At 41.9% G+C, this 22,894-nt stretch overlaps 2 protein-coding genes across 2 annotated transcripts in view; one reads left to right on the forward strand and one right to left on the reverse strand.

Annotated features, from left to right (window-relative positions):
• LOC4577943 (diencephalon/mesencephalon homeobox protein 1) overlaps window positions 1-22,894 on the forward strand; it is a 94,975-nt gene that overhangs the window by 68,404 nt on the left and 3,677 nt on the right. Inside the window, exon 8 of the mRNA XM_061659494.1 lies at window positions 17,221-17,345. Within this exon, the coding sequence (XP_061515478.1) occupies window positions 17,221-17,345 (125 nt within the window). The remainder of the gene's footprint in view (window positions 1-17,220; window positions 17,346-22,894) is intronic.
• On the reverse strand, window positions 1,393-3,092 carry LOC1279833 (regucalcin). The gene is made up of 5 exons (XM_319608.5): window positions 2,918-3,092; window positions 2,710-2,817; window positions 2,026-2,451; window positions 1,822-1,960; window positions 1,393-1,685 (listed from the first exon to the last, which is right to left on the reverse strand). Exons 1-5 carry the CDS (start codon window positions 3,075-3,077, stop codon window positions 1,481-1,483), a joined length of 1,038 nt encoding a protein of 345 aa, XP_319608.5. The 5' UTR covers window positions 3,078-3,092; the 3' UTR covers window positions 1,393-1,480.

The following is a 22,894-nucleotide window of genomic DNA, read 5'->3' on the forward strand; positions in this document are numbered from 1 at the left end:
CCCCTAGTTAGCTTTGTCTGTGTGTGACTTGCATGCTTCGGTGTCGGTGATACCTCTTAATTCCATCCTCCCCGAAACACGACCGACCAGCCGTTTTGTGGGAAACGGCTTTGTCGTAAACAATCCGAACAATCACGGGGCGGTGATCGCCTCTGACAAACTGATTTTTGTTTCTTTCCCCCTACGAGGGTGATTTTTGCAATCAAAATTAGCATTTAGAGCATTTAGAGGACACTCGAATTGGAGGATGATGCGCCTTAAGTGAAGAGGAGTTGCAGCCAGAGGGGCACGACGACGCAACGCCGGAGTGCTGGTTCGCCTAATGAACTTCGCAATGCAAGTGGTGCGACGCTCGCCGGATGACTTCACCGGATATCCGGAGTGCTCGAGAGCGCGCGTACCATTTAGAACGCTCCATTTATTCTGCATCACACTACCGGACCGGTGTGAGTGTGTTCTGTCTCGATACTGGGAAAGACTTACGCTTCCCGAACCTTTTCCTTGTCACTTCAGTGTTTCTGTTTTGTTTGTTTGCTACATAAACATTAATCATTCTTGTGCGAATTTAACACACACAACACTTTTGCCATTCCTTCCTTATAATGGTTGCGCGTGCTACTTTCGCAATAATTCCTATTCCTCCTTTTTTATCCATTTAGGGTGATAACATGCCAATGGTTACATGGTAAAAAAAAGCATTAAAATAACAAAAACCCGAAAATCCCACCCAGAGCGGTGCATCCGGAGCAAAACAAAACCAACCCTCACAGCGTGTGAGTGAGTGATACCGTTGGTAACAGTGTGTCACGCGAGCGGCACCAACAAAAAAAGGAAACCGCCCGCAGGTTCGGAAGTCATTAAACACACTTTTCATATAATCGATACATTGAGGAGAAGGGCAAGAAAGCGGCAACCAAAACCGCGCCGTCAAAAAAGTTCCCTAGTTTTTTCTCGTTTTCCTTCCCTCGGGCTAGGGGCTACAACGGTGGTAAGCCTTTCCTGCATCAACCCCGCGGTACTCAGCACTGTGGTAAGCCTCATGTAACGGATGCAATTTATTTACATGATTAAGCGTTTAACCGGCTCATATTGCGCGGTTAAGACGCCGGCGGCAATCGACCGCAAACCGCCGCCACCAGAGCGCGGCTAGTTCCACATGGATAAACCCGCGAGCGGTGGTGTTTTTTTCTCCCCCAAATCCGACGGGGGTTAAAAACACACACGAGTTGTTGACTTGTTTCTAGCAGCAATCTATTACGCCTTCTCCTGCGGGGTGTTCTTCTCAACCCTTTGTCCATCTGGGTTGATTTCATGCCTCAGCTGTGTGTATGTTTGAAAACCTTTAAACATGAGCTGATTTGTAATTAGTCGTGTTTAAATGCACTAAAAAGGTTCATGTTAACACACACAGCGGTGTACGCATTTTATTGCACATTATAAGAACAACTCTACAAGTAGTTACGTTAGTTAGTTAGTTAGATTAACTAAGATCCACCGGATACATCGGCGTACCCTTGACGCCCAGCCCCGTTACCGCGAACAGTGCACCGGCCGGTGCAGGCTGCGGCGATTTGAACTCCTTCGCGGCCGTCGTCACGTACAGAATGTCCAGATTGGGGCCACCGAATGCAGCCGAGGTGACCTGCTCGCACGGCAGCTTAATCTCCAGCTCGACCTTGCCCGTTCTGTCCCCGTACGCGCGCGCGCAGGTGTGGTTGTGAAGCGACGCAAAGAGAAGGAGAGAGAGCAAAACAAACCACTGTAAACAACTTGCGAAGGCCACGGCGCAGCGACCAAAATCGTTACGATTGCAAAACTTACTTCGAGTTCACCTTGTACACGGTGGATCCGCCAAAGGTGGCGACGTACAGCGAACCGTTCGCATCGATCGTCATACCGTCCGGCACGAACGGGGGCCGCTCGCCATTGACGCGGAAGTCAATTACCACACGCTCGCCGGCTACCAACAACAAAAAAGTTTGTTGTTAAAACACAAAGATTGTAAACAAGCTCACACACACTTACAGATGTCTCCATTCGCGTCCACCTGGTACTCCTTCACGTCCAGATCGCAGGAATCGATGTAGTAGAACAGGTTGCCGGTCTCGTTCCAGCACAGCCCGTTCGACACACCGATCTTCTCCTTGAGCGTCACAAACTTGCCCTGCTTCGCGTCGTACCGGTAGAACGTGCCGAGCCGCATCTCGAAGATGTCACCCTTGGCCTCGAGGCGCATGGTACCGCCGTAAAAGCGTCCCTTGCTGTCAACCTTCGCATCGTTGAAACGGTTATCCTCCATCGTCGGTTCGACCTCGCCGACCGTGCGCACGAAGGTCGCTTTCTCCGAGCGGCCGTCCCAGTCGACGAGCGTCACCTTCCGGTCGGTGCCGATGATAAAGTGCCGATCGTTACCCTTGACCGGAATGATGAACGAAATCACCGGGAAGCCATCTGGAAGAGGAACAGGAAAAATCAGAATTCGTTAATATCCTCAAGCCATTATTGGAGGTTATTGCTCAACGTGGTCCAAGTAGGCATGTGACCTTATGACATTGAGATTAAGCCGGTAAGCGGAGGAGTTACATAATGCTGTCTTGGGCAATCTTGGGAAGTGAAATTAGGCACAACAATCTCAAAAAATTGGACCTAATCTTCAGCTAAACGCAATTCAGAACAACTGCTTAAATAGTTTGAATGATAAACACTTACCGATGGTGGCATTGTACGTCTTGTTCTCGGCATAATCGTAACGATGGATCGATCCTCCGTAGATATCGTTGTAGTACAGGCTCTGACGTTCCACATCCCAGTGAGGTCCTGACGAGTGTGAAGAACATCATTATTATCTCACATGTTACATCGCACATCACTGAATATCCTGAAACACTTTCACATTCTAACACACACACACACATACCTTCTCCAAGCACGGACAGTGGTGACGGTAGCTGCTCAACCTTGTACGAGGCCATCTTCTTCTTCTGCTTGTCCGGAGGAGGCTTTGCACGTTGTAATGAATGATGTCTTTTCAACCGCTTGCTACGATCGACTGAACCGCCAACCGGTACCGAGTGCATTCTTTTATACCGGGCCGGCGTTACCTCTCACCGGCTTTGAAGCGTTACCACCAAGATGTTCTTGGCGACCGTTCGGGCAGTTCGTTATCAGTAACGCAGCCGGTTCCTCGTCGGCAGCATCCCGCTTATCGCGCGGTCGGGTCCCGTCCCCACGCTAAACGATCGCTTTACACTCATTAAAGGATGTGTCCTATCGATAAGGGGGATTCGAACGATTTTTGGCTGTTTCGTTGGAAGATTTGATGTGGTTGGCTTTCGCTCGCCGTGCCATGTCGAGATAGTGCTGAGATCGGGTTTTTGAAATTTGAACCTCCAGCATTTTTTTTTTTATGTTCGTGCCCAAGTGAATCGTGCGACCGTTGGTGATATGGGACCGTCACTTCTGTCAGCGTGATAAAGATTTCACTGTCAGCCGATGGAGAGTTTTGTCTTCTGTTTCGTTTGCCTTCCTTCTGTTCCATTGCTCGAGTTTCAAATAATTCATTCAAGCCGTATCGACGACACCCGAAAGGGTCGTGCACCGATAAGACGATGCACCGGCCGACATTGGATGAGTTATTTCACAGTTGTCGGTCGTATGTTTTCGCTATCTGTGTCGCTGCAGCTATACCCCGTAATCAAGCCGGAGCGCAATTATTCTCAATGGCGGTGATTGCCGAATGGTGTGATATGGAGCGTAATTAATTTGATTTTATTGCCGGTAGGTTGAGCTCGTTTTCCGGTTTTTTGGACAGCAAGCGCGTAAGTGCCAGTGTGTTGGTTCAAGTTCAAGGTTCGTATACGTGATGTGGATGAGGTTTTCTTTTCTGTTGATTGAGCGCTTGTAGGTCAGGTTTTAAAATGCAATTGAACCACTGCACTATTTACGCTTGTTGGTTGTAAAGCACTAAAGCATGTCTAAGGGTAAGAACAATTGTAAGATTGTTCTTGATCTTGAACACTGCAAAACTGAATAATAAGAGGAGTTGGAATGAACAACACGTTTTAGACCTTATCAAAAGCTGCCCGAAAGTAAGCTAATGTGATAATGTGTTTCTAGCAACAGCATTTATTACAATTCTGACAGCTCTTATGTCTCTCCGCAAAAACTAAAAGCACATGCGTGGGGGCAATCCGTTACGCTTCTAGAAAGCAGCCGATGGTTCGAAGAATAACACAGATTTGTGGTTATTACGTCCACTAGGGCAATCTATTAACGGTCATGCGCGATAACAAAAAACACACCTTTCACAATTAGTGTACTTGTCAAAATGTTTTACATACAAACAAATTTACTTATTTGATGTACATTGTCTTATATTTATATGCAGCAAGCTATCATTCCAGGAAAGGTCGCATCTACTCATTGTTTCTTCATTCAGACAGTTTTGAAACGGTTCTACTTCAGTATAAAATTATTATTTATTCATGTCAAACATTATTAGCTTAAAACAGAAAGCTAATAATTTAATAAATAAGAGCATACACCTTCATTTTTCCGTTAGTGCATAGTTTTGAGCTGATTATAAATATTTACATTTTAAAGATATGGTGCAGTCCATCTATATTAAACCAGAAGCAATTGAATGAGTGTGAGGATCAATGTTAGCAATTGAATGCATTAATGAGGATTTTTTATTTCTAAGGGTCTTTTTCCTAGAATTTATATTATACGCAATATACGCGTCAACTGAATATAATTAAATTATTTCAATAAATCCTTTTGATGATCTTAGATCTTGACATAATTTGTTGTAATGCACATATAATTGGAAAATTTCTCATTTTTTCATGTTCATCATATCATATGTATAACAACATACAAGGTTTTTCCAAAGAATTTCGATGTGTTCCGATTTTGCTTTAATTTTTCTTCCGATTCATGGACTGTTTTTTACACATTTTCCAATCGTTACCAATTTTATTGAGTATTTGCACCATTTTTAAGGATTTGATTCAAATAATACATATTATTTATTACTGCAAAAATGATAAAAACTTCCAAAAATTCTCATTAAATTCTAAAATATATGGAAAATGGACAATGCATCGCGAGATGAACTAAAAAGAGAATAATCGAAAAAGATAAAAATATCACTAAGGTACCAAACAAAACAACCATAACAACCCCTGTAATGCATATTTTTATTTTTTTATTTCCAATGAAAATATAATTAAAATATCAAAAAAATAATTAAACAAACACCAGTAGTAGTTGTGTTTTGAAAACTTTCAATTTTAACATTTTATTTATTAAAATTTGTTCCTAATTTATTCGGACAATTTCCACACCAAGTTTTCCACTTGCAACCAAATGACTGTATCCCTGGGTGCAAGAGCAAGTACCAAAAGTGAATTTAATTTCCCAACAACAACCGCCCGATAATCCATTAGCCGCAATCAGTGTGTATAATCATTACACAACTATTCAAACATTCTCATCATCCCACCCCTACTTCCTCTCCACCCAGACAGAAAGCAGCGAAAAAATAAAACTTTTACCCGAACAAACTCGCTGCACAAAAACACCCACACACCCACCCACACCACCTAAAATCACATCACGAATAACCCCGTTTGATGTTTCGCTCCGATAATTGATTCCCTTTTTTGTAAGGCCCCCGCGTTGCGCAAAAGTAATCTGCGTTATTATGCATAAACCATCAACCCCGGGGGTGGGAGGGAGGGCGGGGGGAGAGAGGCGACCTTCATTACACCGAAAATCACGTTTGCCCCGGTCAGTCAATCCGGTTGAGTCGGAAAGTGGTTCGGATTCAATTATCGGCGGCACTGCTGATCTGCAGAAGGGTGGTGAAAGGACATTGGATGAAAATTATGAAATTTTCAAACACACACACACATACACACACGTACAAGAGGGCGTAATTAAAATGGGACGGTGCCTGCTTTCGCAGAATACGTGCCCGGAGTTAACTTGCTACCCCTCAAATGCAATAATTGCCCTCATCGGTATGCTAATTTATGCTGCCGGTACACACGCTAGCAAAACCAGCAACAAAAAAAAAGCTCAATGTTTGGTCTAAGTAGGCCTGGTTTCCCTTTTTTCCGGAAACTGTATTAAACTGCTCCTCTCACGCACGCTCACTAAAGCTTGCCATGCTTTTGTGCTTTTATTTATTTGCTCTCTCTCACTCACTCTCTCACTCTCTCTCACAAACGCTGCTCTTAGTGGAAGCTGTTTTATCGCACCACGTTGCACAGGAAAAGACAAGAACGATGTAAAATGGGCAAAAAGATGTGGCTTAAATTTTTAACATTTTCCAACCACAAAACACATTCCCAATGGGAAAAAGAGGGAGAAAGAGAGCGCACTGGCAAAAAATCAGACGAAATTGAAGAAAGAAAAAGGCGACGAGTGGTGGTGGAGTTTTTCATGACTCCCCCAACATTTCCAACCATTCTTGCGAGTTTTCCTCCGTTCCCTTTCCATTGCCGCATTCCACTGTTACCGCATTATGCCGTGGATTGGTGTAAAAAGTGGAAATGAATAACGAAGCCATTTTCTTTATTTTATTTCGCCCGGCTCCTCTGCGCCATTCCTTCTCTCTCTCTCTGTCTCCCTTTCATCCCCACTTCCCCAGAGCGATGCCCATTTTTTGCCACCGTGCAGCGGAGCGCGCTCGGTTTTGATGAAATAAAATTTTATCATCATCATATTTTATGAGGTATAATTTGCATTTTTGCCCACCCTCAGCAGCAGCGGCAGTATTTTCTTTTCCTCCTGCTGCCAGGGAATTATCATGTCATGCAGTGTGTGTGGGACTCTGCATACACACAGGCGGCTAGTACACAACCGTTACGAGATGACTGACATTAAGCTGCGTATCAAAGGAAGCCACGCTTTCACGTGCTGTGTTGAACGTTGCCTGTTGGCGGGCCTGTCAGTAGTCCCTCACACACACACACACACTCGTGTGTGTGTGTGTTTACAATTCTCACCGGGAATGTTCTTGCCTGTTCTGTATTTTTCTCACACATACACACACGCTGGGATGCTTTCACTTCCGGTGGCGGTGGTGGTGGTGGTGTCACAAACATCACTTTCGTGTCGTGAATTAGTAAATTGCGAAACATTACTACTGCCACGGGTGGCATGGAGGAGCAGGGAGCGGTTTGCTTTTCTTTATTTCGTGCCGCACCGCACTCGGCAGCACTTGCCAGGAATCCATCAAGCAAAGACGCGCAGCGACCACGAGAAGTGCGGCCCATACAATCATGCATTTTTGATTACCGAAATGAAATAAAATTCAGTTTAGCCCATTTTAATGCACCCCGGTGGGTGACGGCTCACGGTGGGCGGGGTGGTCGGTGGTAGTAGGTTAATTTGCCTTTGGCCCCACCACCCCCAAGGGGCGGTAAAAAGCAATGGATGGGTGGTGAAATTATGACTACGTCAGAAACAGTACGAGGCTAAGTGGATTTTGGCCAATAAAACCTTTGGTAATCCAACGTTCGGAGTAGGACGGTGGTGGTGGTGGTGGTTGAAATGTAGTGTGTGTGTGTTATTTTTATCTCATCACGTTTTAGAGCGCCGATGCGTTTTAAGCTGTGAGCTCCCGTGTGGTTTTATGTTTGGGTAATGCATATTCATGGGTAATTCTTTGCGAACATGAATATGGCGTCATCCATTGGACGAATTTTGTTTAAAGATGACTGAAAAAAACATTTCAAAAAGTTCAACTGTTTTGGTGATGCCATGTTAAAACGAGAAATGTATAAAAACTAATCATATTTTACGTAAGAGATTTCATGAAATTTAACTGAAAATCCTTTATTCACAAATTAAAGAAGAAAATTGAACGTTTCCCGCAGGAAGGCCTTACTATGCGCCTAAAAGTATGCAATAATTTTACAATTATGGTTTAAAAGGACTTGTAGGTATTGTTGTTGTATTCATTCATTTTACAGGGTTGTCCAAGACACGTTCGAATGTAAACATTGTTACTCACCGCGTGTAAGATGTTAATCCACATCAATCTGACATTTCATTTTCATCAAAATAATTTTTAATTTCATCAGCATGATTTTCAACACACCTCAAGCTGGATTGAGTTTGACAGTTCTTTTTTATGTGTTGAAAATCATGTGTTAAAACTAAAACTTCATTTTGAAGCAAATAAATCATTCGATAGCTGTTGAAAAACATCTTGGATGCGGTGAATAATTATGTTCATATTTGAAAGTGACTTGGAAAACCATGTAAATCAAACCCGGCAGTCAAGGCTCAATATCGAATATTTAAAACTCATTACAAATTAAATCAAAAACATTTCGATGATAGGTGAAAGCTAAATATTAATATTTATATACATTTAATCAAAACATAAGCAGAAAAACAAACTATATCAAACAAACTAACTAACTAAGCAAAAGAACAAATATATATTCGAAAGATTATACAATCAATCAAACAAAGCGCTTAACAAAAGAAAATATTTGATTAATGCAAATTGAGCACAACCAAGAAAAAAAAGTACAACCTTCATTCCATACAATAGCATAACTTCAGGCGCTTCCAGGATGTTTGCATTGTAGAGCTTCTTTTTAATGTTTTTTTTACCTTTATTATTTATGTTTTAAGACATTTTTTTGCTAAACAGCTGAATAGCTAAATTACACAAAAACCTGCATACTTTTATAAAAATATCACTTTGTTCTAGCTGAAGCTGTTAACAGAATGAAAATGATTAAATGCTATATTCATTCTACACAGCCAAACAAACAACTTATTAGATAAAAATGTCTTTCTTTATCAATTGATTCTTAACATAAGAATAAATATGAACAGTATGCAAAACATACATTATATTACTTATGAATTGAAATACATCATACTTTTATCGAGAAGCATCGTAAAAGGAATAAAATATGGCGCAAGCTTTCCTTGATAAATCTAATACAATCAAGAAATCAGAATCAACCATTAAATTTTCATCCCATTTTTGCTACTAACCCACTCCTAACACACACACACACACATACACACACGTAAACCCGGTACAAACAGTGTCGAAAAAAACAAGAAACAAATGCGGGGAAACTTCAAATTCGGGTCATGAATAAGAAATTAAATCATATTTTTTGCATCTTGCACGAAATCCCCCCACGGTGACATCCACACCGAGCTGGGAAAAGTGTACGAGCAATCGAATCAAAAAAACAAATTGGAACAAAAGAAACGGCGAGCCAAATACGCACACAGCAAAAGCCAACCATTGCAGCAAAAAGCAACCCAAACGCCGGCTGTCCTTTTGTCACCCACAAAACCGTTCATGCTGTCCCCTTTTCCGTTCTGCCGGATGTGAAAGAAAACATAAACATTAAGGCGACCAAAAGGCGTAGACAAAGGGTGGAAAAGGAAGGGAGAGGGGAGGGGTGCTACAACGCCATCGTGGAAAGCGCGTGGAAATGGAGAACGAAAAACGGGAAGGAAAAAACCACCCCAAAACGAAGTGGGCGGAGTTGATTGTGCACTCTTGATTTTCTTTCCCTGCGAGTGAGTATAGCAGGGGAAATAAAAAGGGATACACTGGTATCGTTTTGTGCCTTTCCGTCTTGGCGCTGCAAAGGCGCTGACCCTGATGGCGAGAGTGGCACAGTCGGCAAAAATATCCATCGTTGTGCGGGACGGACGGGAGGGAGGGAGGCAGGGAGTGTATAAATATAAATGGCTAAAACAGAATTGCGCACGAAAGGCTAAAATAACAAATCGTGCTGAGTGGGAAACAGCATGAAAGTGTGTGCCCCTGCCCCGATACTAACCTTTTTGGCGTCTCGGCATAAATGTTGCAAAAAGGAAGAGAAAAGGAGAGAGAGCGCCACGAGAAGTGCAGGGAAAAGGTACCAAAGTGCGGGCAGAATAAAATTATAATCCGAATGAATACATTTTTATCATTTTGTGATTACTTTTCTCTTCTGCCGTTGTGTTGCTTCCGCTGCCGGAATAAAGAATTGGCCCCAGCAGTCACTAGAGGCGGAAAGACCGGGAAAGAAAGTGTATAATTCTTTGCTTCCTTTCTTCTGCCTCTGCTCTTATCTGAGACGGCTGTCCTTCTGGGAAGAAAGAAAGAAAACGGTGTCAAAACCTCCTCAAGACTCATGCAAGCAAGGAGCAAGATGCTTGCGAGGAGGAAGATGACGCGCAAGGACGCACCCCGGCGGGAGGGCAGATTAGGAAGGTTTAAAATGAAATAAAAACGAACAACACCAAACCGGAGCGAGGGAGCCCGGAATGGCAGCCCAAAAAAAAATGGAACAATTTTTTCGCTTAAATATTGCATCAAGCATAATTTGCTAAAAACGATATTCAAACGATGTAGAACGGCAACATTTCGCAAACAGCAGCACAGGAGTAAGGGGAGCGAGAACCGAATTATGCTCTTTTCTTTTGACTTTAGCAACCGTAAACGTGCACGCGAATGTGTGTTTAGCACAATGGTGTAAAACAGTGATACCACCGCCCGAGACGAGGATCAGTAATCCTCAGCCCGAACGAATGAGAAAACATTGCTATTCGGCGACTGGAATTGTAGGAGCTTGCCGCGTACGACTGGAGAGGAAAACGGTGGTTTTCTTTTTAAATGCTTTAGTTGGTAATAGGACGGGCAGCGCAAACAAGCATTAGAGCAGCATTGGCATTAGGAACAGGGAGGAAGAGGCTAAAGGAGCTAAATCATATAAATTATTCAAATTATACGTATACAGCCTTCTTTTGGCCGAAAGTCTTTTAAAGTATGATGAGAATGGCATCCGCTTTTCATCGGACCAACTCCGGAAGGTATTAGTGTCCACCAGTGTCGGTCTGTTCTGTCATGCTTCTTGCTTGAAAGCAGCGTAAGTTTGCTTTTCATTCTGATTCAATTGCCAGGTTGGTAGGGAATTTGAAACATGTTTTAAAATAACTTTAAAATTAATAGTAAGAATGATTTGTATTGTGCAAAGTTCAATCGTTGGATTCGCTTAGAATTTAATTTTCCGTTTCGCCACTTCCTTTCCGATCCTAAACCAGGATAGGTTTGAGAGAGTTTCCTAGGCGATGATAGGTTAAAGTTGTATACTAGAACTATAATAGGCTTGATATCGGATTGATTTTGGGTTCAGATCGAATCTTAGTACATTTGTAACAAGTATCTGGATTAACTTGAATTAGTAGGACCTTAATAGGTTCAATATTAGGCCAAGGATTAGGATAGATTCAATGCCATAAAAGTTCAGACATCAGTTCTTGAATCAGATCAGAGGAAAGGTTCAGCATCAGTTCTATAACCAGACAGGTTCTTATATTTAGTCCTATACCCAGTGGCGGATCTAGCAGTGTGCGGACTAGGCGGTCGCCTCGGGTCCCGTTCGCTTGGGGGCACCTTAGATCGGTAGTCTGTAGTATCTAGTATGTATAACAGTTGGGCGTCATGGGTTCAAGGACCATGCCGCCATACGTAGGGCTGACTATCCTGCTATGGGAGGTAATGCATAAGTCACTGAAAGCCAAACCCACAAGTAGTACAGGTAGGCCTTGACAGACGATGGTTGTTGAACCAAAAGAAGAAGAAGAAGAAGAAGAAGAAAATGTATAACATATGACAGAGTTCTTGCCGGATTGAACCGGCATTTGAATTTGCTACAAGCTTTTTTGCCTGGTTTCAAGCCCAGAATCAGGAAAGGTTCATGACCATACAAGTTCAGCCATCAGTTCTAGAACTAAATGATTTCGATATCAGATCTAGGAATTGATTAGGTTGAGCACCAGACTCCTAATCAGGAATGTGTTTAGTATCAGTTCTAGGGTCGGATGGGTTAGATAGTAGATGTTAGATCAATGACTAAGGATGTTCGCTATCAATTCCTGAACTCGAAAGAGCTCTTTTTCCTTTCTAGCACATGCTTAGTTACAATATCAGTTCGTAGATCTAATAGGTGCGGCATCACCTTCCCGACAAGGATAGATAAGGTATCAGTTTCCGATCAGAGATACATTTGTTAATAATTGTCATTAATTAATTAACAAGATCGGTCCAGTACCATTGCCTAGAACGAGAAGCGCAACGTAGTAGTTTCAAAGTCACGAAAGGTTCAGTACCAATAGCCTTAGAAAACGGGATATCATTGTCGAGAACATGCACACCAACGTTGAAAGTATAGAGAAAAATTTGGACAACTTCAATGTTTCCAACAAACGATCTTGAAATCATGGCAAATTCTCAAGAAAAAAGAGCTTAACATCTAACACACAAAAACAGAAATATATACAAAAATGCCTCCTATACCATCTCCAACAGCTCCTTGAAGGTCAACATCCATCGAACGTGTCAGTCTGCATTGTGATTCAATGCACAATGTCTGGCAACAGATTAAGATAAATCATGACACTGTCTCCCCCCTTCCATGCTGGTTCGATTGAAGCGTTAATGTCTTCTGATTGATTTCACATGATCGATGGAGGGTCTCTCGTTCATTTACCTCCTGCGGGAGTGAAAATTGTGAATAAAACAGTTCAATTCAAGGGCAAAACTCTTACTTCCAGCATCACCAGCATCCATTGTTCACGTGTCGACACCCCCAGTGATGATTCTTTAAAAAAAAACTGCATGTCCCATTTGTTGTCTGTTGTAACCGATCTTAAACACAATTTAGATCAAACGCTCGTTAAAGGACCACCATTTACTGTACTTGTCACCCAGCAATAAGGAAAACTCCACACCAACCACCACCGTAACCCGTCCCGCTTCTAAAGAGATTCGTAAATTAAATTGTATACACATTTATTCAAATCAATTCGATCGCAAACGATGCAAAGAAGGAAGGAGGGACCCACTCACTCATTCGCTCTTCAAAATTCAAGACCCGCCAAGTGTCACGCAGCAAAAGTGGTTTGCGTACGAATGCGATGCGCTTGTGAGATGTTTTGCTACTTGAGCTGATTGGCACTGTTGTCAGTTGTGTGTGTCAGTGTTCCCGTTTCCCCCCCCCCCCCTATCCTACCCATTCCGAAACACAATGGCCATCCAGTGGCACGATGCCATCGCCCTGCGACGTTGGCATATGGTTTTGGATGCATTAATTAATCTTAATTATGACTAATAAAATTTGTTCATCATACGAATTAGACTCGATACGGTCTGGGGATGGGCGTGCGTGCGTTTCTATCGGCCCGGTGGACCCGTTTGGGAGGGGGGGTGATAGTCCACTCCTAAACGAACGTTTAGGCTGCGATGACGTGCACCTAAGTCCTTGCCGCGGAACTGTGGCTGACAAGATCGAACAATCGAACAAACGGGAGGGAGTTGACGAGGGGGGGGGGGGTGTGAATGAGCGATTCGCGAGCTAGCCTTTTGGGCCTGGCATGGGCCTGACAGTGGCAGCACAAGAAGCAAGCAATTGAGTGATTCGTGGGTTGACAGATCAATTAGTAAGGAGCCGGTTGGTTGATGGTGATGCTGCCCGCCAAGTGGCCGAGGTATTAATTGGCGTTAATTAATTTATTTTCATCATCTGCGTTTGTTTTGCATAAGTGCTCAATTCGATTGACTCGAGACTCGGTGCGGAATGTGTCTTTTGCGTGCGAGCGGCGTTTGGGGGGGGTGGTGGCGATGGGATGGAGCAGTTGTCAAGCACGTCACACGTTGATATGCAGATATGAGGATTAAACTCAAATGATAATTGGGTGAATTTTGTGATGGCATAATAAAAATAACCTTTGGCATATGTTCCATGGCGTATGAAAAGCCATCCATAAAAGAAACGAAGCTATATAACGCCCTCTAACGGATTGTCTCAGTCGAATTCCCTTTTTGTGCCGAGAAATGCATAACTTCAGGCAAATGATCTTAGTTCATAGGGAATTTAATATTGCATTAGTCTCAATTTGTGTAGATACTGTTGTAATCAAGTTTTTCTACTTCTCTGAAGTACTTTATACATCACTACAGCTAAAAAGTATTAAAACATCTTGTCAAATTATTTTAGATTTTATTTTGATATTGTGGTTTGAAGAGATTAAAACTGTAATTCTTCTAAAACGGCTGTCAAACATCAGATAATACGTAAATTTTGAAAAAAAATTAATAAGCTTATTTTAAAATGTTTTAGAATGTTTTCTCTAATCTATTGAGCTTGAGCTTGATTATTGATTTTGAAATATATCGTAAAGCACAACTTTTGAGATAACAAATCACTTGCATCTGACCACCTCTATTCAAGTTATTAGTTGTTGCCTAAGGCTCTCGAATCTTTATGCACTTACTGTGGGTGTCGTTTGAAAATTTGAAGAAAATCACATTCCAAACAAAACCTTCAACTCTAAAAAAAAAAAACAATAAAAACTATAAATCATCCCATCACAATCCCACCATTTTCCTAAAACAACACACCCGTATTCTCGAAATAGCTTCCCCTCGAGAAAGGCAAAACCCGAGCCCCAAGTAAAATGAAAGTGCGAAAGGTTTACGTTTTATTTGATTAATTATTTAACGGATTAGATGCGTTTGATGTACTTAGCAAACACACAACACACGCACACGTGAACACACACACACAGACACACATCAATGCGCCCGTTTCACTGATTTCACTGAAGCACCACAACCCCGCCCGGTGTGTTTCGATCAATCGACCATTTTGCTTGTGCTCTTTCCTTAATGAAAATCTGTGCTTTACCAGTGCAGATCCACACTCAACACTCACTCCTCTGCGTCGCCACTTCCACGAAAGGGCCACAATTTGAAATGTGTCTATATAGCCGAGTGTAAGTATGGGTGTGTGTGTGTGTTTTGTGTAGCTTTATTGAATTAATAATTTTCCTGCTGCAAGCGAAAACGGAACGCCAAGAAAGTCAAGGTGTACCGATTTTCCGTTTGATTATTTACATGGTACACAGGATACACCACACACACACACATACACACACACACAGTCGCAGCCGATCTTCAACACAGCAATGTGTTGGGGCTTGGGCTTTCGGGGGGAAAATCTCAGGATTTTCCATCAGCTCCAAGAAAGGGTGAGGATTACGATGGTGATGGCGGTCAAGCGTGTAAAGGACTGAACGTACGAACTTGCTGTCTCTCTCTCTCTCTCTCGCTATCTCTCTTCTTCCCACTTTATGCTAAAACATGTTTTAGCTAATTTGATTTCCCATTCCTCCTTTGTTCCTCCTCCTGCGGGCTCAAACCCAAGATTCCGGGAATGCGGAAAATCGGATCCAACACGCCGCCAACAAGCACTCGAGTCTTCTCCCCAATCTCTTTCCCCAACCGTCTTACATCCGTTGGTGTGCATGCGGCAACACGGCAACTTATCCCTCTTGATTACACAAACCCATTAGGAGAGTGTCCATTTTCTTGGGCACGTGGGGATAAGATCCGGAATGGTTCTCTCTACTTCCTCTCACACTGAACCACAACCCGGTACACACACTGTGGACAACGCACACAACGCTGTGTTGGAAAGGGGGATTTAAAATGCAATTAACCAAATCACCGAGAGCTGACCAGGATTACTGAAATATTGATGAGCTGCAAGGCTTTCCGGCACTTCGATTCTTCGGATACATTCGAACGGCAGAGTGGAGACAGATGCCGTCAGCAAAGGTTCAAGGCAGGTTCGGACCTGGTCGGACCGGACATTACACCAGCCGGCCATCACAAGCCAGCAAGTTCTCAATAAATCGTATTTAGCAGGTGATGAAATTAGCACCTCGACGACACCAGGCGTCACACAGTCTGTATCAGGTTGTGTGCGTATGTATGTGTGTGTGTGTGTTATGCCATTTAATTAAGGATCGCTCCATCCTGCCCACCACACATGCTAATTCAATTTCCACTTTGTGTTTGATAATTAAGAGCCTTTTTCTTGTAGAAACTTTGAGCAAGTGTTTGGCGTTGATAGAAAGGGCTTAAGTAATGTAATTTTACATACCAAAAGAAGAAGCCAATTCAACGCACACACCCATGCTCGCCCAGCAAGCGGCAATGTTTAATCTTCAAACGTAATTAAAATACGTCTTTCCTGCTCAGTGCTTCCTGTTTACCCCTAAAGCATAGGATCTTCTCGTGCTCGGTACTGCTTCCCTCTTTTTGAAGTTTTTTGTAGCAAACGCGCTCACCTACCAAACCCTATTTGAGATAAGAATTAGCAAATTAAACAGCGTAAATTACATCAAAAAAGCTTGAGCAGCAGCTGAAACGGTACGCAGCAGTAAAGATCGGATGGATGGATGGATGGATGGATCGTCCGTAGAGAGAGAGGCACATTGTACATTTGCCATTCTCGGTTTCTCGGTGCGCGCAATCATTCGTACGGTTCATTTCTAACCGTGCAAAATCACGAAACCAAACACTAATATTTCCACAGAAGATTAAACTTCATCTCGCCGCCCCCAATCTCGCCCCACTTCCCGACTCTGCCCCGCCGCAGGGCGCGTGTGGTTTCATTTAATTTGAATTTGAATTTCAAAAGAATATCAAACGCTTCGCCTTTTCTCGCTCATTCTCCCTCTCTCTCTCTCGTTCGCTTCGCTTTCGAAAGAGCCGTTTGACGTTTGCCCTGTAGGATGACGAGTAGCACACACCTTTACGCCACTCTGAAGTTGATTACAAATTCCAGTTAAATCATCTTCCAGCCGCCGTCGCCGCCGCCGAGCTGGAAAGTGTGTGGTGGTGCCGATCGTTCGTCTCATCAGGCAACGCAGGCCAACGCTAATTTCCACTCCATCAGGTGTGTGTGTGCTGCTTCAGCTCTTCAGGAGGTTTTTCTTGTTTTTGCTCCACAACCAAACAGAGCCTGTGCTCGTGGCAAAAGTTGTGTTCCAACAAGTGGAGAGGCTGGATCAGACAAGCACGGAGAACGCGGGCGGTTGTTTCTTCGGGAAGAAGTTAATTCGATAATTGGAGATAGATTAACGGTAATGAAATGTGATCACGGGCACGAGCGAGCGGCAGCGGCACGAAATGGTTTCGAGTTAATGATTAGCAAAGGGCGCTTCAACATGTTTTTTTGACAGGGTAGTTCTGTATTATGTTTCAAATTATTTTGGAAAATATTAATCGAATCGTTTTGTACAGCGAATGACTTAAAAAATTATGTTGATTTTTAATATTCCTTTTCCATACAACTGTTTCACAAATTCCTCTGCTTTATTTCATTGCAGCAATGGCGGATTCCGACCGGTACTGGATAATGGACAGCCAAGGACTACGCCACCGCTGTTCTTGCCGCCCCATCTTGCTTCCCTGAGCTCCCAGTTTAATCCACCGCTGTTTCCCAGCTTAAAAGGTAAAATTTGCTTTTGTATAAACTTTACTATTTAGAGTTATTAATGTTTGGTTTATGTGTTGCACATATTGGTATAATTTTGGAAGCATTGGTGCAGTATTAAATTCATTTATTGTGGTAATTTTGCCTTCAAACCAAGCAATATTTCTTTTGTGGTTATTATGTGTGTGGTTAATGTGGTTATGTGTTATGTGTAATGTGGTTATGTGTGGTTAGCCACACATAGTTATTTTGCTCCCCAAATGATAGGCAATGATTATCTGTACAACGTGTAGAACATAAAACAACCTTGGGAGCTCTTGAGACTTTGTTTGGCACATAGTTGAACATAAGAAAATTTCATGATTTGGGCTATTTCCTTGTTTTTTAAATTTTTTTGTTGGCAATTACGAGATATTTTTAGGGCAAACCCAACGTTTCTTTTGAAGCATAATAAGAAACCTATCCAAACCAAATTTGGATTTGGAAAAAATGCTTTAGTGTGGTTAGCTGAGCATATAAAAGATTTCCCTAAAATATACAATAAATATGCATATTTTTACCGATGTCGGACTTTGGTGATTTTAAACTAGCTTCGAAACTAGTTCTTAGAAAATTGCATAAAAATGGATTTAGTTTAGTTTTGTTTCAGTTTCATTTTCAAGTATCGAAAATAAAATTAACTTGACATGATTTTTATTTTTGAGATTTCGTCCCGGAAAATACCCACTGTGCACTGCTTGTTGCAAGTGAGAGCTGAGGAAAGCATAGGAAGTAATGTAAATGTTAGTTTAGGATAACAATTGTGTTATTTATTAGCCATTCTCGTAGTACAGTCATCAACTCGTTCGACTTAACAACATGCCCGTCATGGGTTCAAGCCCCAAATGGACCGAGCCGCTATACGTAGGACTGACTATCCTGCTATGGGGGGATCAATAAGTCACTGAAAGCCAAGCCCACAAGTAGAGTGGTACAGGCAGGCTTTAACCGACAACGGTCGGTGAGCCAAAAGAAGAAGAAGAAGTAAGTGTAGAATTAAATTTCATCCGAAAACATGCATTACATTAGTCAGATGGTTGAAGTCAATTTCATGCAACTGCTAATTCAAATGTTGCTGATAGTAGTTAAAATCAGCTTATGGTTCAACCTTATGCACAGGTTCTTATTATCCTGATATGAGAGAAACTGTTAGTCACTGACTGGTCATGCTCCTCAGTAGCTTAGGCAGCGCTCTATATACTATTAAACTAGTCAAATGACTCGAACAAACAATTTTATGGTATTTTATCGTAGAAGTGCTTATAAATAATTATATATTTTTGTCATTGAGGCTAGATATCGATCTTTATAGAAGCATTTTTGCACAAATTTCGATTGCTTTGAAAAGTAAACAGCAGTTTAGCACTCACGACATTAGTTCCTGACAATAATTACGGTTCGTACAATTGGCTTATTTCTACAATATATTTTTAAATAATTTTCAAAGCAACACTGCAGCCGATTGAGCTTTTAGATTGTCCCAATCGATGACTACGTTTTTCCCCCTAAAACATTACAATCAATTGAATGTAACTTTCGTACTAAAAATTACACTTAACAATATTAAGCTTCACATTACCAGACTTGCTCATTTCGTAATCCTAATGAAGCTAACGAGAAAGCTCTTAGCCCAACCGTGCCCTGTCCTGCCCTGCCCCGAATCAACTTACACTCTTACGGCACGCTGCCTTCTTTCATCCAAACCCAACTCAAAATAGACTCGCTCCCAGGAGCGAAGAAAACGCACGTTCCTTCGTTACAAGAAGGCGGTACAAGACGGCGCCACCACGCGCTCCAAAGTGAGGCTAATTAATTATTCACTTCGTGCACAATATTGATAATTTAAACAGCATCAAATTACACTTTAACGGCATGATTATGTCCTCCCCACCTCTGCCGAAACATGCTGCTGGCGATGGGGGGAGATCGAGCAGTGAAAAGTGAAGGAACCCTGTGCTCACCAGCAGGAAGTACCTCCTGCTAGTCAAAAGATGGTGGTTGTGCTGGCTCGATTTCCTCAGTCCACTTCGTCCTTCGCCCTCCACCAAAAACCCTCCAAAAGTGCGATGGAAAATTTAATAAACGGAAAGAGCGAACGAAGGCAATCATGCTGCACCTGTGCGAAACCGCCCCAAACACACACACTTTTGGTGCTGCCACTCATTTTGCAAGCAACAGGGGCGAAAGGTGTTGCAAGCGAAAAGCCACAAGCTGCTCGATAGCAGGGAGCAGTGCCCAAGAAAGTGCCCAATAGTTCAAAGGGAACTTTCGTTCGGTGTGAAGCGCGATGCGGTTTTCTGCTCAGCATTTTCGGAATGTTCTTCAGGGCCCTTCCTTCACCCTCCACCGGGTGGGGATAGTTTACTGCTAAGAAGATTAGTGTGTGACGGGGTAGACACCAGTACCACCACCACTACGGCAGATGAGGAAACTCCCGCTTGATTGAAGTGCATCGAGACACGGACACCGAACTTTCCGCACGCCCGCTGGCACAAGCGCTAACACGACACGCCTTTCCCCGTGGATGAATTATTCATCCCGAACGCAACCGTAGCACCTTGCTCTTTATTGCTTGCCAAGCTAAGGTAAGGGTTAGTTGCTAAAGGAGGGCTAAACTATTACACTAAAGGAAGGAAACTCGTACTGCTTTACATACACACACAAACATGGATAAGATGCTTTCTTCACTCACCAAACTCAAGACTCAAGTGTGCGCTCGTTCCATCATTTCCATCAAATTTCACCACACCGAACCTCATCGTCGCCGTCGTCTCAGCGCGTGTCTGGGGGGAAGCGATGGATGGTGTAAAACAATTTGCCTTCCTACATTAAAATATAATTCTGATTCACCGCGGAAAAGATTTATGCTCACGCTACTTGAATTAGTCAGCTACGGCGCTAGTCTGTACCGAGAAGGTGGCTCGTGTTTCGTATGGGAATGTTCCTGGAAAACAGGTTGTGTTCCCACTGGCAGACGAGACGGCGGCCCTTTTCTGACGAAATCCATCAATATTGATTAGATATTTTCTACAATCAGGTTTTACAATCAGGATCAGGCTGCTGCTGCTGCCTGCATTCTGAGGATCGGTGATACCTCCCCTCCCCTCTCCCGATGCCGTTCAAACCCGATTAGACAGTCTCTGCTCGACAGTCTTGTATTAAATTACGATTTTGATGGATTATGAGGGAAAACATGTGTTACAATCTTTGTATTGCTTTAGTTTCTTTTTATGCTTGTATTTTTAAGAAGTGATTGTGTTTGACTTGCTTTTATATCAGCCACAAAGCCTTTTTGAGTCTTATGAAGGATAAATACCACGCGCTGATGACTTCTAGGGTTTAGAAAACCTATTTTTGCAAGTGTGTTAATTTTATAATAATTTTACTTATTTATTAACAATATTTTGCTAATATGCGTGCAGCTATTTAATTTAAAAAAAAATTATTAGGACTTTGCATATTTTATGGCTCAAATTTACTTAGTCACGCAAATCAACCACTGAAATTCATGTGTCGCTCATTTCAGCCTGATAAAAAAATGGTTATAAGTTTAATTATATTGAAATGGTGTGAATTAGATAGAATCAATAAGGGCTTGTTTTTCAAATTTTACATACCATCCAGTGTGTTTTTTGAGAAAATCTAAAAACAATTGATTGATGTAAAAAATTAATACAAGAGGGACAAAATGATTTCAATGTCATTTACCTTATTGCTTCGAATTACAGACACTTAAGGCATTTTTGACATGTCATAATTTCTCACTAATTCATATTTTATTCGTCATACCCCAGTATAACTCACTTTACTGCAGCAAACCGTCCACAATTAAGAAAAAAATAAGATTTCCAATAATTTTACTGGAAACATTGCAAAAACTCATGAAACTGCCACGATATTTTGATTCATATTCCGGACAGCATCAAAATCTCGTTTATAATCGTCACTTAAACACATACAACATATTTTTTTAAAACATATTTTAACGTCTGGACACCAAATTCTGAGGGTCAGTGTCCTACTGGATCGAGAGGACGCCGGCTTTACTGATAACGGGGCTTATTTGCGGTTATTTTTATACAATTAACCACAATTTCCTTCTGCAGTCCGGAAGTAAAAAATTGATAACAAATCTTGCTTCGAATTCCGGGCAGAATTTAATACGTGATTTAATGAAATTCCGTGCACAATAAGATAAAACACTGTTGTTTTCACGTTGATAACTTCCTCCACAATGGATTCCGATGTATTTCCATGCACGTGGATGCGAATAATAGGAATTAGCGAAGAAATAACACTGGCGTGGGTTTGAAGCAAAACTGCTAAGAATGCCTCTGGCGATGAACTGATCAACAGAAAATGTTTATTTACTGTGGCACCAGGGCCTACTAGGGGTCGTACACATTTTTAATATTTTCTAGCACAGCATGGCAATTATTTAAAATTAAAATGAGGTATGGCCAGCGACACAGATATGAATAATTTCAATAAAAACATCATGAGTGTCCGGAGTTTGAAGCTGTCCGTAGTATGTATGAAACATAACGATAAATGTTCATGTTATTATTAAAATAATTCTTATAAAAAATATTAATTCAAGGCAATGAATTTAATCTTTCAAGTATTATTTCTCCCTCCTTTTGAACGCACAAAAACAAAGCTTAGTTCAATTCATAATTATATGATATAATGGTGACCAGTTAATAAATTAATAAATAAATAAATAAAGAAATAAATACATAAATAAAACTAATGATGATTCATATCCATAGAAAAATGTCGGAGGTTAATTGTATATTCAAAATTTTACTATTTTCCTACAAAATTGTTGGCATTTACTATAGTAAGTTAAGCATATAAACTGTTTGGAGCTGTATCTAATTATCCTAACTACACATTTTTGCTATATCAAGGAGAAGCTGTGCGATAGATGCATAAAAATCCTATCCAAATACTCCTCCATTACTGATGTCACCAAACCAAACCTGGCACTTTTTAAAGCTGCACGAGATTAAGGAGCGCCCCCAAAATGTGCGCCGCCCCCGTGAAAGATTTACTTGCCTAACAACTTTGGCAAACGACGATCACGCTGTAATGATGGAGTTCTTTCACCCTTAAATCGCTCTGTTATCAACAGGCAACACCTTGCCCTATTGAAGGAACCTCTACCACGAGCGGCAGAGTATTGTTCGCTTTCAGCTTTTTAAGAGTAACAAAAACAAAGCCCTGCCACACACAGACACACATACATACACACACAACCACATACATCCGGACACCCTTAGGTACAGTGAAGGGAAGCAACGAAGCTGGGCTTCCGCTCGTTGCCGGAATCGCCTTTTAATTCGTTTACCAGCGTCAATATCAAGTTAAAACACCCGTAAAAATAAATTTAAATTTCATTACATCCTTCCACCTTGGTGGCGGTAAAAGCGGGAAGCAGGGCTGTGGGGAGCGTAACGGCACAAAAAATGTATAAAAATCCCCCACAAAAAACACAGGCTCACAGGGTTTTGCGACGGCAGTGC

This window comes from Anopheles gambiae, chromosome 3 (assembly GCF_943734735.2).
Source record: "Anopheles gambiae chromosome 3, idAnoGambNW_F1_1, whole genome shotgun sequence".
Taxonomy (NCBI): domain Eukaryota; kingdom Metazoa; phylum Arthropoda; class Insecta; order Diptera; family Culicidae; genus Anopheles; species Anopheles gambiae.

Coding starts and splice junctions, on each gene's coding strand:
- LOC1279833 (XM_319608.5), bottom strand. CDS start 3,077: ATGCACTCGGTACCGGTTGGCGGTTCAGTCGATCGTAGCAAGCGGTTG. Junction 2,818..2,917: donor ACTGTCCGTGCTTGGAGAAG/GTATGTGTGTGT, acceptor CACACTCGTCAG/GACCTCACTGGGATGTGGAA. Junction 1,961..2,025: donor GGACGCGAATGGAGACATCT/GTAAGTGTGTGT, acceptor TGTTGTTGGTAG/CCGGCGAGCGTGTGGTAATT.